This window comes from Hypomesus nipponensis, chromosome 11 (genome assembly GCF_054491055.1).
Source record: "Hypomesus nipponensis isolate SF chromosome 11, ASM5449105v1, whole genome shotgun sequence".
NCBI lineage: Eukaryota > Metazoa > Chordata > Actinopteri > Osmeriformes > Osmeridae > Hypomesus > Hypomesus nipponensis.
This window is the reverse complement of record NC_140371.1, coordinates 11,243,526-11,259,925: the sequence shown is the minus strand read 5'-3', so window position 1 is coordinate 11,259,925 and position 16,400 is coordinate 11,243,526. Positions and strand designations below refer to the sequence as shown.

The 16,400-nt window shown below is 42.5% G+C and overlaps 1 protein-coding gene across 1 annotated transcript; it reads right to left on the bottom strand.

Moving 5' to 3' along the window:
- Nucleotides 1–6,016: 6,016 nt before the first annotated feature.
- rel (REL proto-oncogene, NF-kB subunit) lies at nucleotides 6,017–15,886 on the bottom strand. The gene is made up of 11 exons (XM_084710306.1): nucleotides 15,781–15,886; nucleotides 15,317–15,355; nucleotides 14,445–14,584; nucleotides 13,588–13,736; nucleotides 13,083–13,174; nucleotides 10,073–10,213; nucleotides 9,519–9,623; nucleotides 8,974–9,192; nucleotides 8,326–8,394; nucleotides 8,183–8,236; nucleotides 6,017–7,471 (listed from the first exon to the last, which is right to left on the bottom strand). The coding sequence occupies exons 1-11, from the start codon at nucleotides 15,785–15,787 to the stop codon at nucleotides 6,675–6,677; spliced, it is 1,812 nt and encodes a 603-aa protein (XP_084566432.1). The 5' UTR covers nucleotides 15,788–15,886; the 3' UTR covers nucleotides 6,017–6,674.
- Between the last annotated feature and the right edge of the window lie 514 nt (nucleotides 15,887–16,400).

Genomic DNA, 16,400 nt, shown 5'->3' with positions numbered 1-16,400 from the left:
CGGCATATACCCGGCCTTTAAATGGGGTGATCAGCAACCAGTTTACCTAGGCTGCCTCTCTAAAAATAAACCTTACTGAAATAAACTTATGGAATTGAGTTGCGTTTGTAAAATGGTGAAATGAAAAAAACAGTTATTCTCAGTTAAACAGAATCAGGAATGTGCTCATTTACATAAGAGAATCAATCATGTAGGCTAATCTGTTAGTAAAAGTGAGATGACGCATTGTGTTTCTACAGCAGCACCAACACATTTGGTCATGTATGTCATAGGTAGGACCCTTGTTTTGTGCTCAAAAGAAGAAATGAGGCATGCCGCTGCAAGATGATGTGTGGGCGGATGACATTCGCTCGGGGTTCTGAGAGGAGTGGCTGTCGCACTAACCATAGGGACAGTTCGTTTGTACAGTAGCGTGAGAGTGATGCAGTTGTAGAGGCAGTGTGATGTCACGGTGTGGGTGGGTTTGGGGGTAGACAAGGCGCGCTCTCAAAGTGTTTTGGTAGAGGGTGGGATTGTAGTATGTGGAGTTGATGTCACCATACAGTTTGAGGTATATTTCGCAGCAGACGGCAAGCATTTAGATTTTCAGATTCCAAATGAGACGTGGGAATCAAGAATTGTGCTTTCATGACAAGTATGTGTGGGGAGGAGGTGTAGGGTTGCTGATGATTGGCGTGGTATTTGGGGTCTCACAGTGACATTTAAGCTGTGAAGCCACACTATCCACCCACTCCCCCAACCTGCAACACCTCCAGTCCCTGCTCTTGTGCCCCATCTCCCTGCTACAAATTTGTGAGCACAGATTTAAAAGAATGCAACAGTAAGACAGCAGATTGAACAATATCATGAAAATAGAATTTTAAGGGTTACATACAGAGACCAATGTCATATACACTCTCAGCTAAATACAGTTGTGGTTAATATGTATCCTTCTCTGTATTATAGTAACTAAACTGGCCTCCCATGATTTTTGTTTGATGTTTTTGTTCATCTTCAGTAACACTGATACACTAGTGACTAGTACCTCTTTTCACTTTGATGTTACTACTTTTAATATGGTTTCATGGGTAAAAACTTTTACATTCCTTATACCTAAAGAAATTCCCATGGTCCCGTGCTTTTATGTCAGGTTTTTTGCCATGCAACATGGCTGCTTTGAGGACTTTTCACATAAACTAGTTCCTCTCTGTACTCTTTCTTTCTGTTTGTATTTGTGGTTGTTATTCGACACATGTCGACATGGTTTTGCATGCCCGCTTGTCAAATAAGGAAGTGAAATGCATGAGTTGAGTACCAGTTGAGTGGTTAAGCCTATACAATTATCATTTACATAATATTTTACATTAATTTACAAATAATCTTTAATATCAGTTGTCTTCAATGGTTACTACAATCTGATGTGGATTTATTTGCAGATCAACGTTAATCGTATCATCATATTTGACCAGATAATTTGACCAGTGCAATATCTCGTCTCTCGTCATCTACCGCTTATCCGGGGGTCAGGTCGCAGGGGCAGCAACCTAAGCAGGGAGGCCCAGACTTCCCTCTCCCCGGCCACTTCCACCAGCTCTTCTTGGTGGACCCTGAGGCGTTCCCAGGCCAGCCGTGCCCAGAACACCTCACCAGGGAGGCGTCCAGGAGGCATCCTGATCAGATGCCCGAGCCACCTCAGCTGGCTCCTCTCGACGCGGAGGAGCAGCGGTTCTACTTCGAGCCCCTCCCGGATGACCGAGCTTCTCATCCTATCTCTAAGGGAGTGCCCGGACACCCTGCGGAGAAAGCTCATTTCGGCCGCTTGTATTCGCGATCTCGTTCTTTCGGTCACTACCCATAGTTTGTGACCATAGGTGAGGGAAGGAACGTAGGAGGTGCTGATTCGCATCCCAGCCGCTTCACATTCGGTTGCGAACCGCTCCAGTGAGCGCTGAAGGTCGCGGCCGATGAAGCCAACAGGACCACATCATCTGCAAAAAGCAGCGACCCGATCCTGAGGTCACCAAACCGGACCCCCTCAACGCCCTGGCTGCGCCTAGAAATTCTGTCCATATAGGTAATGAAAAGAATCAGTGTCAAAGGGCAGCCCTGGCGGAGTCCAACCCTCACCGGAAACAAGTTCGACTTACTACCGGCAATGCGGACCAAACTCTGGCACCGGTCGTACAGGGACTGGACAGCCCCAATCAGGGAATCCGGTACCCCGTACTCTCGGAGCTCCCCCCACATGAGCCCCCGAGGGACATGGTTGAACGCCTTTTCCAAATCCACAAAACATTTGTAGACTGGTTGGGCGAACTCCCATGTACCCTCCAGGACTCTGCGGAGGGTATAGAGCTGGTCCACTGTTCCACGGCCAGGACGAAAACCACATTGCTCCTCCTGAATCCGAGGTTCGACAATCCGACGGACCCTCCTCTCCAGGACCCCTGAATAGACTTTCCCAGGGAGGCTGAGGAGTGTGATCCCCCTAAAGTTGGAGCACACCCTCTGGTCCCCCTTTTTAAAGAGGGGAACCACCAACCCAGTTTGCCAGTCCAGAGGCACTGTCCCCAGTGCAATATGTTAGTATGATTTGCAACGTGTGCATTGTGTACAATTCAACCAAATGAACAGAATTTTACAACTCAAAGGCATAAAGGATAGCGTAACACTGTAAAGTTGTATCAAATACAGAAGAAACAAATGCGAGAATGCAAAACCATACTGAAACCAGTTTTCCACATGGTCTATTCATAACATTTAGAAGGACATACCGTACAGTATGAACTCATAGAGCTAATGAAATAGTTACAGTGGAGAGTAAAGGGTTTTCCCCTACAGTGAAATTTGAGTTCAGGCTAGAAAGAGGTATTATTTCAGCTTCACACAAGGTGACAATATATATAATTACGTTGCAGGAAGTGTCTCAATGGAAAAACATTTTTGTAAATGTCCTCCTCACCAATTACAGGTTGAATGTCAGCTTTTTGGGGGGATGCAATGATTTGCAGAATTATTGTATATCCAATGAAATGAGTAGATGACTATACCATAGGAAAACAAATCTGAATTGTTGCATATAGATTAAGAGAATGTTTGTGTTTTTTGTGTGAGACGAGATGCTCGAGTGCAGAATCTTCAGGAAAAACGTTTGAAAGTGACCACACTAAACTTGTCTCTGCTGTGTTGAAATAGTAAAGTGAGCAATGATTTTATTGATTTCAAGTAAAGGAACAAGTCACTCAATTGAATGGGTGAGTACTTGAGTTAGGTCAACCTTAGTAAACGTTTCTGTACACCTCAGTCTGACGTTCATCAGAGAGCAGCAGGGAAAGGGGTTGAGAGGACAAAGGAGGAAGGAAAGGGGAGGGCAATGCAGAAGAGGAGGAGCGTTACTGGAAGTAAGCAGCAGAGCAGGTCTAACTGTGTTCCAGGATAAGGTTACACAAGCGCACACATTGATAACTGCATGCACACAGACACACACACACAAGCTGAATAATCTTTGCTGCCCATACCCAATTATATGACCCTTCCAAATAACAAATATCACACAAGAAGTCAAACCCATCTGTACACATACCCTCATACACGTGTACTATTGCATAGACACACTAACATGCACTCATAGGTCTGCACAATACAATGTCATATTTCATATAACAAATACACTTTTCAACTTCTTGCACCATGACATCAAGAAAGGGACCAAAAGGTTAAAAGACCATTTTGGATGGCAGACACTGAACTGCAAGTCTGTCTTACAAACTCTGTGGTTAGGGGATTTGATGGTTGTTGATCGTAAATTGAGCCTTCAGGGGGGATCTTCCCAAAGCAAAAGCACACAAGCACGCTGATATAGTCTAGGTATGGTGTACCTCAGTTTTACTCTGCACTGCACCTCCGTGGCAGTGGTTCACTTACACAGAGAAAGGAAGGAAACAACGTTTTTCTATTGCATTTCACACTGTCCTGATAATAAAGAAAACAAATATCGTAAACACGTGACGTCCTGTCTTCATTGGTAATGACGTAGTCTGAAAGACAAATCATTCAGTTTGTAACAAGCAAAAAAGCACCTTTTGCCCTTCTAGGTTTTGATTTCCACATACATCCTGTATTTGTGTACAATGGTAAATAACTAGATACATGATATTTTATAATCTGAATTAGGGGAAAAGTAACAAGATGCAAATTTGGGAAACAAAAACTAGAGAAGACTGAAAAGCTGACATGGTGCCTTGCACTGTCATCCTGTAAACATTGCAGGTTGAGTTGCCAATGAAGTTAAAATGTTGTGTTGCATCACATATCTTGATCTATTAAATCAGCTCAAATCCATTCGGTTTTCATTTACAGTTTACTTGCAGTAATCTAGAACAAACATGTCTGCCATTCCTTCCAAGTTATTGATTAGTTGAATCAGTTAGAGTAGGGGTACAGAGCACAGACAGAAGCCAAATTAATCAATGAGAGGCAAAATGTTGCACATGCACATTCCAGTAACAACGTAAAAGTGTTACCAGTAGCAGATCAAATGAAGGTTCCTCATTCTTTATTTGTGTTCCTTGATGTGCAGCGTAGGAACGTAGGAAATGTTAGGCAATAACATAACATAGCGTATACAGTTCTCCATTTTAGGGTTCAATTGTTCCTTTGATGATAGTAAACTTACACGTGTACGCACACCTTACTTTGTATGGTTGGGAGTGTAAGTGACTTGTCCCTAAGAGGACTGTGTTCCTGAACTATCAGATAGAAGCAGTTATACCTAAATAATAAAAGACATTGATAATAATTACAGTTGAAGAAATGTATTTTTTGTGGTTTAATATTTACTAAATCTAAGAAAAGATAGAAACTGAAAGAATTTCGACAAGCTTAGTGATTTTGAAAGTATTGTGGTTAAACACAGTGTTGCCAGTGTTGCAACAGTGTTTGACCAACAGAAACAGTACTAGTGGTGACCAGCGGGTTTCCTTCATAATGCAACAATCCACAGGACTTCCAAGAAGCGTTCATCCTCATTTCAACTAGTCAATCCCTTGCTCCCCTCATTTCCCCAAATGACTTACATGAAGGTGTTTAAGGATACTATGACATCTACATGCCAAAAAGAGTCCCAAGCACCTCTGTACACAACTGGGCAAATATGCCACAAATGCCACTAGGGAGAACAATGACATATTTTTCAATTGAATCTTCATGGAGGCTCAAGTTGATCTTTTTTTCTTAAATGAGGATGGATATAACTTCAAAGCATGAAAGGTTCCATGTCACTCTGTGAAGGAGAGGTATACATACATGTTCCTTGCAACAGAAAGACCCAGGATAACCCTTTCTGTCACGTTAACAGGAAGTGATCTCACTTGTCCCTGTAACGTTCAGTTTACCCTATGCCGTTGCCAGTCACTAGGTTTCACAGCCAATTAGTCACGACTCCAGGCTAATCAGCCACCTTCCTCCTCTCCCACTCTGTGTGTGGAGACATAGTAGCAGATCACATGACCTTGTTACCACCTGTTATCTCTCCATTGAAACAGTCTGTTTCTTCTTTGCAATCTCCCTTGTGGGTTTCAGAGTCTTTGTTTTGGTTTTGGATTAACTTCTTACCTACAGTTTATTGGTTTGCCTTTGTCTTGAGTTAACCTAGAGCAGCGAAGTACTTTTGTTGTATTTTCTCAGTGTGGAATTATTGTTTTGCCTTCTTGTAAGTTAAATTAATGACTTCTTTGTTTTGACATCCGCTGCTTGTGATTGGTATTGCTTCCCCTGACACAATTAAGAGTACATATGTGTACATAATGTGCTGTTGGGTAGAGAAATAAAGCAGTTTGATACCCAACTCTTTAATGGCTATTTATGTTACTATGTTTGTTGGTATTAAAAAAGTGAAACAATTTTACATAACATTTGTTGATGTTAAAGATTAATATTGGATGGTTGGTTATTAAAATGTTAGTTTGATGAGCACTAACCACAAACTCTGAGGTATACCAAAACTCAAAATAATTTGTTCAATAAAATTCCAAACCTGTGTGGAAGAAAATATATTCTTTATTAACAAAGTATTTTGTATTTAAAAAACAGAAGCCATCAGCATTGAAACATCTTAATTAAAATATTAAAGCTATATACAATTGAGAGAAAAAGTATTGAGTGGTACTAGTGCATCAGTTTTCTTTTCAACAACATTATTTTGACAGCACATGTGATTAATATGACATAGCCATTACTAAGGAACACAACAGTGCTACTGACTGGACATTTCCATACTTCCTCAATAGGAATGTGAGTAACTTCTTGGGAGTTTAAACGTGTTTGTTTTTGCCATTCTTACAGAAAGCATGTGCACATGAGTCCTGGACGCCAAAACTGTAACAATGTCATTTTTAGCTTTAACTTTAAAATGTGAAACCCAAATCTATAATCCCATATACCATAGAACAAGAAAAACATTCAAATAAAAAAAGGCATTTGAACAGCACACTCAAGTTCCCTTCAGGTGGACTGAGACAAGAGAGAATACACATAACAACCAGTAGTCTAACATTTTGCCCTGAATATCAGATCTATTTCACAAGTATTCACCACAATCCAGCACACTTTGTGACTCATTGTCACACGTCAAAGCTTCCCCCTACATTTGATGAGCTGCCACGGGTGTTTCTTCAGACTTCAAAACATCTGCACTGTCACTCATTATACTGGCTTGGCCATGGGCTCAGGTAGTTATAGCAGCCGTCTTGTCCCCCCCCGTTGGCTGAGAAGGTGCTTTGTACATTTTTGAGGGCCTGAATGTTGGCATTTCCGTTGCCCTCCTGTCTCATTGCCTCCATGTTAGTTCCGTTGCTTGCAGACCATTGGGCTAAGTTGGCATATGAGGCACCATGGTTGGGGTCTACAGGAGGAGCCATGTTGCAGCCCTGGCCCTCTGGCCTCGCACTTTGGTATTCCTGCTTCATCTGGATAGCTGTCTGGTCTCCCCCTCCTACAAAGCTCTGGAGGTCAAGGAATGACTCCAGTTCCAAGGAAGCTCCCCTATTTTCAACATTCCCCAGGGGACCTTGGGCAGAGGGGAGAGGGTTGTTATGCCAGGGTGTTTGAAGACCATAGCTCTGGCCACTGTGGCTGGCCTGGACTTCAGGGACTGGCTCTTTCCTTTGGAGGGCTTGCTGGTGATGGGAATGGGGGTGGTGGGGAGGGCCAGGCCTAGCCTGGCAGACAGAGGAACCCTGAGTGTTGGGCTCTAAACACTGCAGGTCCAACGTGGTGAGCTGGGGTAAGCCACTCGTACTGCTGCTGGTGCTTTGAGGGTTAACTCGAATGCTATCCAATGATAGGGAGGGGTTGAGGTGTGACCACATCTGGTTGGGTGACTCACTGGGCATCTGCATGGGTCGCTGAACACTGTAGTTGTAGCATGCAGAGGCAGGACTTTGGCGCATCATTGGAGGGATGGGAGGTTGCTTCAGGTACATGTGTGCTGTGTCTGGTTGGAGAAGAGCTGACGTTAGTATTTTGTTTTGTTTTGTTTCATGATTTATGTTGCACACTGGAATATATACACATAATATGCCAGACATTTTTAAAAGACAGCTTAAAACCTACCTTTTTACCAAAGCATTTAACTAATTTTTATCTCAGAAGGGCCTTACAACTGGTAGTAGTTATATTATTGTTTTAACAGATTTGCTTTGCATTCCCGCAAAGATTGCGGCTTGTATTTGACTTTGACTATTGCTTATGTGTTACATTTTATCAATTTTTGTTGAGTTATTGTATTTTGTTATTCTGTAGTTTCTATTATTATTATAATTTTACTCCGCAGATAGAGTGCGGCTTGTCTGGGTTGTTATATGTTTGGAAACTGCACGAGGCAGCTCGGATCCAAGACGGATTCGAGAGACCGCAGATAGAGTGCGGCTAGTCTGGTTTGTTATATGTTTTTGATCTATTACTTCTATCACTTGTATTATTGTTTTTGTTGATTTTATGTAAAGCACCTTGAGCTGCAATTCCTGTATGAAATGTGCTATATAAATAGTCTTACTTACTTACATACTAATATATACACACTATAATCTGCAAGCACACAATTGGTCCTGAGATGTTTTGTCTAATGTTGAATAAATAATTAGTGACTTGTCAGTGGACATACAAATACATGTATATGACACGAAGATAATACTATTATTCTTACCTTTCCTGGAGCTCTGAGACATGACTTTGGGTCTGTTCGATACATTCATACCATCTGAACGAGAGGGACAACAAACTGGTGTTACACACAATTACACACACACCAAGATATTGAATAGAGGACATAGTACAGATTTATCTTACCGCTTAACAGAGGAAAGGTTTTCATCAAGTGCTCTAACTTTCGCTTCTTCTCCTGGCAGCCATAAGGGTCTACACATAGACACAGACACACAACACAATGAACTTGATGTATTAGGTATCATACATTACATAAAGTAACAAAAAAACTTTCATAACCAGGCAGAAAGAACACATTTATTATGGCCTGCCAAAGTGGGCAGGGGGTGTAAAATCCAACACAAAGGATGAACATAGCTTGGATGCTTTAAATGATTCAATGCAGATTAACAAGGTACAAGTATTTAGGTCTTTGACACGGAGAACTGCACTGCAAAGCACATAGATAACATGAAGGACACACCAGGGACAGCAAAGAAAGCTGTAACAACTGGGCACTTCCAGAGAAGAGAGGCACTTGTATACTTCTGATATGCTGGACATATTACAACACCACAACTTTAACCACCAAGCGAGAGTCAGTCAAGAAAGATAATATGAAACCCCATGTCGGGAGAGACAATTTCCCAGTGTGCACAGGTCAATTTAGGAATGTTTAGGCAACTGTTTTTGTTAAACGTATACTGAAAGAACTTGAAACCTACGGAACATTTTGTTGGGATTTTTTTCTGTTAGGCCCAGGGTATTTATACTCAGACATTGGCTTCTCACCTTTGTCGTCGGGTAGGTAGCGGAACTCCATTGGCTCGCTGACTTCCTGGTCTGTGGGCCGGCGCAGCTGCATTCGCACAGTGACAGGGCTGATGATTGACCGGTCATAGTAGGGCGGCGTCTTAAACACGATGGCCACCTGGCGGTGGACATCGGCCTGGGAGAAGGAGCCTTTGGCTTCCCAACCTCCCGGCACAAAGAAACGAACCTCGATGTCATCTGGAGGAGAGAAAGGGGTGAATGAGGAAGGGATGGATAACAAAAGGAGATGAGGGGATTGAGGGGCAGGCGTTTATGGAAGAAACAGCACTAAGACTGTCATCCGTGAGGAATAATAGTTTAACGTGGAAAATGGAAAAAGCCAATGGAAAATGGATGGATGGACAAACAAAAGGATAGGTGGCCTGTAGGACAAATGAAATGACATGAAAGGATAGAAGGAGAGACCCATATATCACAAAATCAATACTGCAGGTGGTAGAAAAAAATGCCACGCAGCGTAACATACAAACAACATGGATCATGTACTTCATACTGGGTCATACCTTTCTGGACTTTGTCACACAGGAGAAAGATCTCGTCCCCTCCCTTCACGCTGCCGCTGTTCCTGTTGACGCGACAGATTCGCAGCTCGGCCGTGTTTGGGGCCCCTGGGGGTCAGGAAACACACGTCACACCACGGATACGGACATCCATTTGCAATCCGCCTTGTGTAAGAGTCAATCCACATAAGGACGAGTCTCTGTAATAAACTTAAAACCTTTTCTAAAACTGAAATAATAGCCTTTTATACAACTAAAGTTATGCACTGTAATAAAAACTCTGTGTCTATATTTTTATGAGAGTTGGATAGGGAAGTTGTTCTCAATGTAGGGAAGTGTGAGACTATGCTTGTGGGTGTATGTGAGTACACTGTTTCCATAGCACACTTCCCCCCAATGACAGCTTGCACGACATGCAATCCACAAATAATACAGGTGGAGACGAGTTCTGGCTATTTTCAGTTAGAACTGATATAAGGTCTGTCATGTTTGGTTGCCATGTTTGGTATAACGCCAACACCAGCCGGTGTTCACCAACTGGCAACTCAGCAACTCACTGTTGTCATAGATGGGGTTGGTGACGATTGGTCGGAGGGCGCGCGCGTAGTGTCCACTGTCATCCTGCAGGAACACCTGGATACAGAGGCGCACCACGTTGAGGTCGTACTCTTCAGTCTGCAGCAACTGCTCCTGGGACACTGGACACACAATCACACACGGACATATATGTGAATACATTGTAATGGGGACAGAAGTAAGCAGGTTGGGCAGGAAGTGCTCGTAAAGAGTTTGTAGTCCAGTTAGTTTCTATGCAACGTGTGGTGCGTGGTTAGGTCCTGTCAGTGAAGTGTGTGGTATACTATGTTCCACTGGCCTCGAGTTTTCAGTGGTTGGAAACGTCACAGATGTGCTTTCACAGCCTACTCATAGGCGCGCGCACAGAAACGCTCACACAAATTTGCAAATCGAGCGGCTTCGTTTTAAGCCTTCACACAGAACACCCCCCCCCCCCCTTCACACACACCACCACAGTTTTTCACATTTGCCCACTCTCTTGCTGTCTCTCTCTCTCCCACGTACGCGCTTAGTGATGTCATGGCAGGTGGAAATTGGTGTGTGTGCGTGTGTTCTAATCAAGAAACGAGAATCCCTGGGCGTAAAATGACGACTACTGACGAGTGAGAGAAAGATAGAGAGAAAGAGAAAGTGAGAGAGGGGGGCGTCAGACAAAGAGGGATGGAAGTAGGTGATAGAGGGATAGTTGACGTACAGAGCAAACCTCTGCCACAAGAACACTTTCGGAGACAGGGGTGGGGGTGGGGGGGGGGGGTGGGTGGTATTGGATGTCCCTACTTAGAACTCCGTCTGACACAAAAGGACAAATCACTTGACTCTTGGATAAAGAACATTTTCACTTTTTGCTTAGTCAGAGTGAGTCCCCATGGTTGGTCATGAGGTGAAAAAGAAAATAGTGAAGGGGGAGGGAGGGAGACTTAAAGACTGGGTATGTGGTATACAGAGATGTGTGCCGCAACAGAACACATTCACAGTAAAGTGTGTGGGTACTAGCATGCTGTGTGTGTTGTAATAAATGTAAAAGTGTCATAAGATAAGTGAGTGCGTATATTTAACAAAGGGTTGGAGAAATTAGGCTAAAAGGGGGAGACCGGTTTCAAATATCCATAGGGTGGACACCTCACCCCTGGTGCTGTCTCTGTTCTCTTGAATGACTAATAACTTATACACACTACAGCCCAGACGCCATACGAAAAACTTGAAAGCATATAGCTAGTGAAGAATATGCTATGGCTTGCTTCATTGAGTTACTCTGATGTAAGGTCACACCTGATTCAGCATGTGAGTTTGATAACATGAGGGAGCACTGTGTGAAATCAAAATCCCAGCTGAAGCGTTATGGCACACGATTGAGTACACGATCCACAAAACCAAGAGGCTGCTCTGACTGCTTCCCCTACATCACAGCCAAATGCAGAAGCTGTAGGTGATTTACTTCTCTGAGGAAACGCCTCATCATTGTCAGGTTGGAGTGAACTCTTCGCTTACACTCATCACACTGACCCTCATAGCCCGATGAAAGCCACTGTGTGGACCCCGAGACTGGCACACGTCACCTGGATCTCAGGGTTATTCTGCCATTGTAACAGAGGTGCACCAATCCCATTACTGGCTGTTTCTGAAGCACCTGACATGCAGCTGGTGAAGCTAAACTGGAGCCACCACCCTCAGCCAGAAGCAGACAGGAAGTTGATGTGGGGGAAAGAGAGGGAGGGGGTGCTGTGTGTGTGTGTGTATCTCGTTCTGTACAGGAAACAGCTGAGTTTCACTGCAGAAGTGAGTTGAAGAGAGAAGTGAGCAGATCTCACACAGTTTTTATCTTTCCCTGTGCATTCCAGTGCTCTGGTTAAGTACGCCCCACTGTCTGGAAATAACAAAACATTTTCTAAGATATTTCTTAAGTAGCATTTTTTATGGCATACTCAAATAATTGAGTAAGATGTGTAAGAACAAGGTATGCTTGACTGCTAGCAGTTCAAGTCATATTTCAGACACACACTACACCGGCTGCATTCATGAACACTTGCTATGAGGTAATGCTGTCTGGGAAAACCAGTTTGCATTCCCCAATTGAGTCTTGCATTCAGAATTGATTGGTACAACTGGGAGAAAGTCTGCTTTTTAAACTCTTTTAATTTTCCTCTCACAAGAGGATCTCTTTATTTCTCTTCAGCTCTGTGCTAACTCCTCATTACACTACCTGCAGCCAACTGGTACTACAAGCCAGACCACTTCCCTACTCTCACTTCCCTGTTACGGACTGCAGTGGCGCTAAATGTACTGATTTGAGTATGGATGACATCCCCAATACTCAATAAAGAACATTGATGACTCATCATACATAAAAAGACATCTTTGGACCTACTGTTTGGCATGTCTGAACAGTGCTTTGTATGGGAAAAATAACCCCTTTGTCTCTCGCATGGTTACTTGCTCACAGTGAAATATGAACAGGATGACCTGGATACCTCCTACAACACCACTGCAAAACTGGAATGTGTTCGACATAGCTATGAGCAAAAGTTTGGTTCATGTGTTGCTGTGTCGGTTTTTTCACAGTCTCACACACCCACACACCCCCCTTCTCCCCCTCCCCCCCCCCCCCCTCTATCCTGCCTCACGTGACATTCAGCACAGCGCTGAATTGAGCAACTGTACAAAAGAATGGGGAAGTAGAATTGCTCTTGTTAGTACTTGAGATACACTAGGCGTGCTTGGGCTAAACTGCAATAAGGATCCATGTTAGTCCAACTCAGAGACTTAGGGGCACTAGTGTGTACATACCATGACCAGGATTGAGCTTTTTTTCTTTAAATGTAAAAAGTGTCTTTTTTTTTTTTTACTTGGTTCAATCTCCAGGACTTATCCAAGTGTCCATAGATACTTTACCATAGACATTGTGACTAGCTTTGATTGTATATCATGATTATGTTTTAAAAGCCAAGTTGGCCCAAACTATTTGTATCAAGTATGAGGATTAATGTGACTCACCATTGAAGGGGTTTATACCTCCGGCCATCCTCTTGCCAATGGCTTCCTTCACCTCCCTTCTCCTCACACACTGAATTCCCAGATTCTGAAAGCTGGAGGTCAAAGCAATCAACAAAATGATGAGAAATTCTTAGTGATATGTCCATGTTACAGTCCTGAACATCACATACACACATACATGCAAACACCCACCTACAGACACACACACACAAACCTACCCCCTACACACAGAGACACACATTCAGAAACACACAGATACACATGCCACACACAGTAACAGTGAGGCAAACTGGGGAATTCCCTCAGTGTGTCACTCATCATACACAGACTCTAAACAGGCCAATAAAAAACGACTGTGTATGCCTGTACATGTTTGTTTTTTGGCTTGTGCATACAGTTGTGTACAAAAAAAGACCGTTTTTTGTAGGTTACAAAAGGTTCCTATTTCTTAATTAAGATGACACCATGAAGATAATGTTAGCAGCTGGGGTAAAATATTACTCACGCAATGACCCTGCGATCAGGGCCGAACTCCACTTCATAGGAGCCATCTTTGCAGTCCTTGCCCACCAGGTCGTGAGGATGGGGCCTGTAGGGCTCATTCTTTGTCACCAAAGAAACACGCACTCTGCCTTTTCCACAGTAGTTCAAAATCTGCCAATGAGGAAAAAGAAGAAGAAAATGTTAACACTCATCATAGTTCTTGACCAGCAGAAAATGCTTTGTTTAAATTGCAAAGTTCATACAGATGTTGTCACTACAATCTACATTTGATTTGGTCAGCCTGAACCACTGTTTGCTGTTCCCAGTCCTCAACTGAGAGGTTTAATAGTTCAAAGCACAGGTAGGTGCATTTTTCCACAAAGTTTCTGAATCAAACCCTGCTCTGACTGATCACTCATAATTAATAATAAAATGGATCCTAAAATGGATTCCTCATCTTTTAGAGGAACTGGTCTGGTGGCATTTTGTAGGTTTCAGTAGGCTATTTCAGATTTAGTTCGTAGATTAGTTTATATAGTTTGGCAGTACTTTTCTTCACTACATTCCCGAGAAATAGGTAAGTATCCTTCTTTCCATACCACAACATACTTTCATGTACCACAACATAGCAGGTTCTGCCTAAACAAACTTGGGTGTCAAGTTTAGATAATGTTCAAGGTACTGTCCACTCATCAGAAAACTAAGGTGGTGTAAAAAGTGGAATGTGAAACTATCCTGAAAACTGGTTAGTTGGGATTGGTGGTATACTTGGAGTACTGTTCCCCTCACCAAGAAACTGTTATTCAATGGGGTAGACAGGCTCTGTGGCTAAAGTCAGTGTTGTGACCTGGTGTGGAGAACAGCTGTTGGTGTGCTCACCTGTACGCTGGGATAGGTTCTGTTGTTGTCAGAGTTCCTTTCTCCAGGGATGCTGCCTGCAGAACGGCCCTCACACTTGTATCTGAACCGCATGCCTCTTTGTTTAGGCTGCTCAAAGATCTGGATGTCGGGTTCAGCAACTGTAATAAAACAGGGTCAGGTTAAGAAATGCAGGTACTTCTGAAGGGTAGTACTATTGCTGCCTTGCACACCTCAATGCTGTCAAATACTTTTGCACTGTTTTTAAAATCTGTATAATTAACCTCTTTAAGAATAGTCAAAGAAGTTCAACCCGAGGACAAACAAAATGCCCCTCAAATGTCAACTACAAGAGATGGGAGTTCTGTGGTTGCTGCTGTGCAGCTGCACAACAGCAGCATGGGACCAATGTATGGAAACGTTTTAAGGTAAGCAACTCAAGCCGTGTTTGATATCATTACAATGTTTTGTGAAATTAGCTCAGCTTTTGTAAATTTGTTGTCATGTCTGAGTGTCAAGTTATTTGCAAAAAGAGAAAGATAACTATGCAAATCACTGATGGAAGGTACCAACAAGGTAAATAACAAACACTAAAAAGACGACACCACTAAAGATAGAAATTTAATTTATGAGTATTAAGTCTGACATATCATGATTATTATGTATACTATTAATACTGTTTACATTACATCCAAACACACATCTATAAATATATACACAAGATCATTTAAAATGTAACATGGCATTAGAGGAAGTGAACGAGAAATAATACCCAACCCAGGAATAGTGAGAAAGATAATATTATATAGTCTATAAGCCATAGGCCAACCATTTACGAATATATGGCTGTAGAGGCAAGTAAACAGGTTTAGAGCACACCCTCCAAAACTTACTCATATTTGAACGGTCCCCGATCAAGGATGGCATATGAACTGTTGTCAAAGTCGGCGGGAGGCAAAAAAGACAAGACAGACAGTAAAAAAACAGGAAGCAAACTGGCCTCTAAGAAATGTTGTACAAAGCCCAAACGAGTTTAAATCATTTCAAGTTAAACAGGATATTACATTTCTAGAAAATAAAACTAACATCTAGCTGGGATAATGTTTCATATCTTTCAGTTTCGTATGGGCCTAACTAAATAACTTTTATGAGCCATATCAAATCTGGTTAAACCCTACCTAATGCTTTGATCACGAAGCAATGTTAAAGCGTTAATTAAAAAGTAACTTAATGTTTTTATATTACACTTTGCCAAGTGCTGGAAATATACTTTAGGCTACAGATAAGTTTTTCGTTGTTGTATCTCTTAATACCTGTTGTTCCCTGGTCTAGGCCAAGACAAAGTTAATTTACTTACCATCCATGATGTGCACAGCCTTGTCACGAGATACTGTCGCAATAACAGATCTAGATTGAATGACTTTCACTGTAGAGTGTAATTAATATTTGTAAAGAAAGTCGTCTGGGAAGTCCCCTCCCTTAATGTCCCGCCCCCTTTTAAGGAACGAATGAAATGCGTACGGTGGGATTTGTTGGTGTGTCCTACGTCATGACTTGCACGAAAATGTATGAACCTGTGTTGGAGATCAGTCAACTTTCAGCTATTGACAAAGAGATGATGAACGTGACGGTGTAAACTTAATATCAAATGTCTGAAAGTGCGTTTTGAAGTAAAAACATTTTGCTGTCAATATGCTCTCAATCAGTAGTCGAAATTTGTATTTGGGGTAATCCCCACGCGATGCACTACGCCTACAATTGGTGAAATGGGAATGTCCCGGCCCTTGCGAATGAAGTTTATGAATTGAGCCCCCTACTGTTCATTCCTAACAATGTACTTATAGTAGACCATCCACGATCATTGAATGTTAACATGGTGTACCCCGTAAAAACATCTGTAACACAAACTGCAAACATGTTGTATTGATTGATGGATGATGCATCGACTTCCCTTTAAAAATGTAAGAACAAAAGGTG

Coding starts and splice junctions, on each gene's coding strand:
- rel (XM_084710306.1), bottom strand. Junction 14,585..15,316: donor CGGGGACCGTTCAAATATGA/GTAAGTTTTGGA, acceptor GTTTTATTACAG/TTGCTGAACCCGACATCCAG. Junction 10,214..13,082: donor AGGTATAAACCCCTTCAATG/GTGAGTCACATT, acceptor TTGTGTGTCCAG/TGTCCCAGGAGCAGTTGCTG.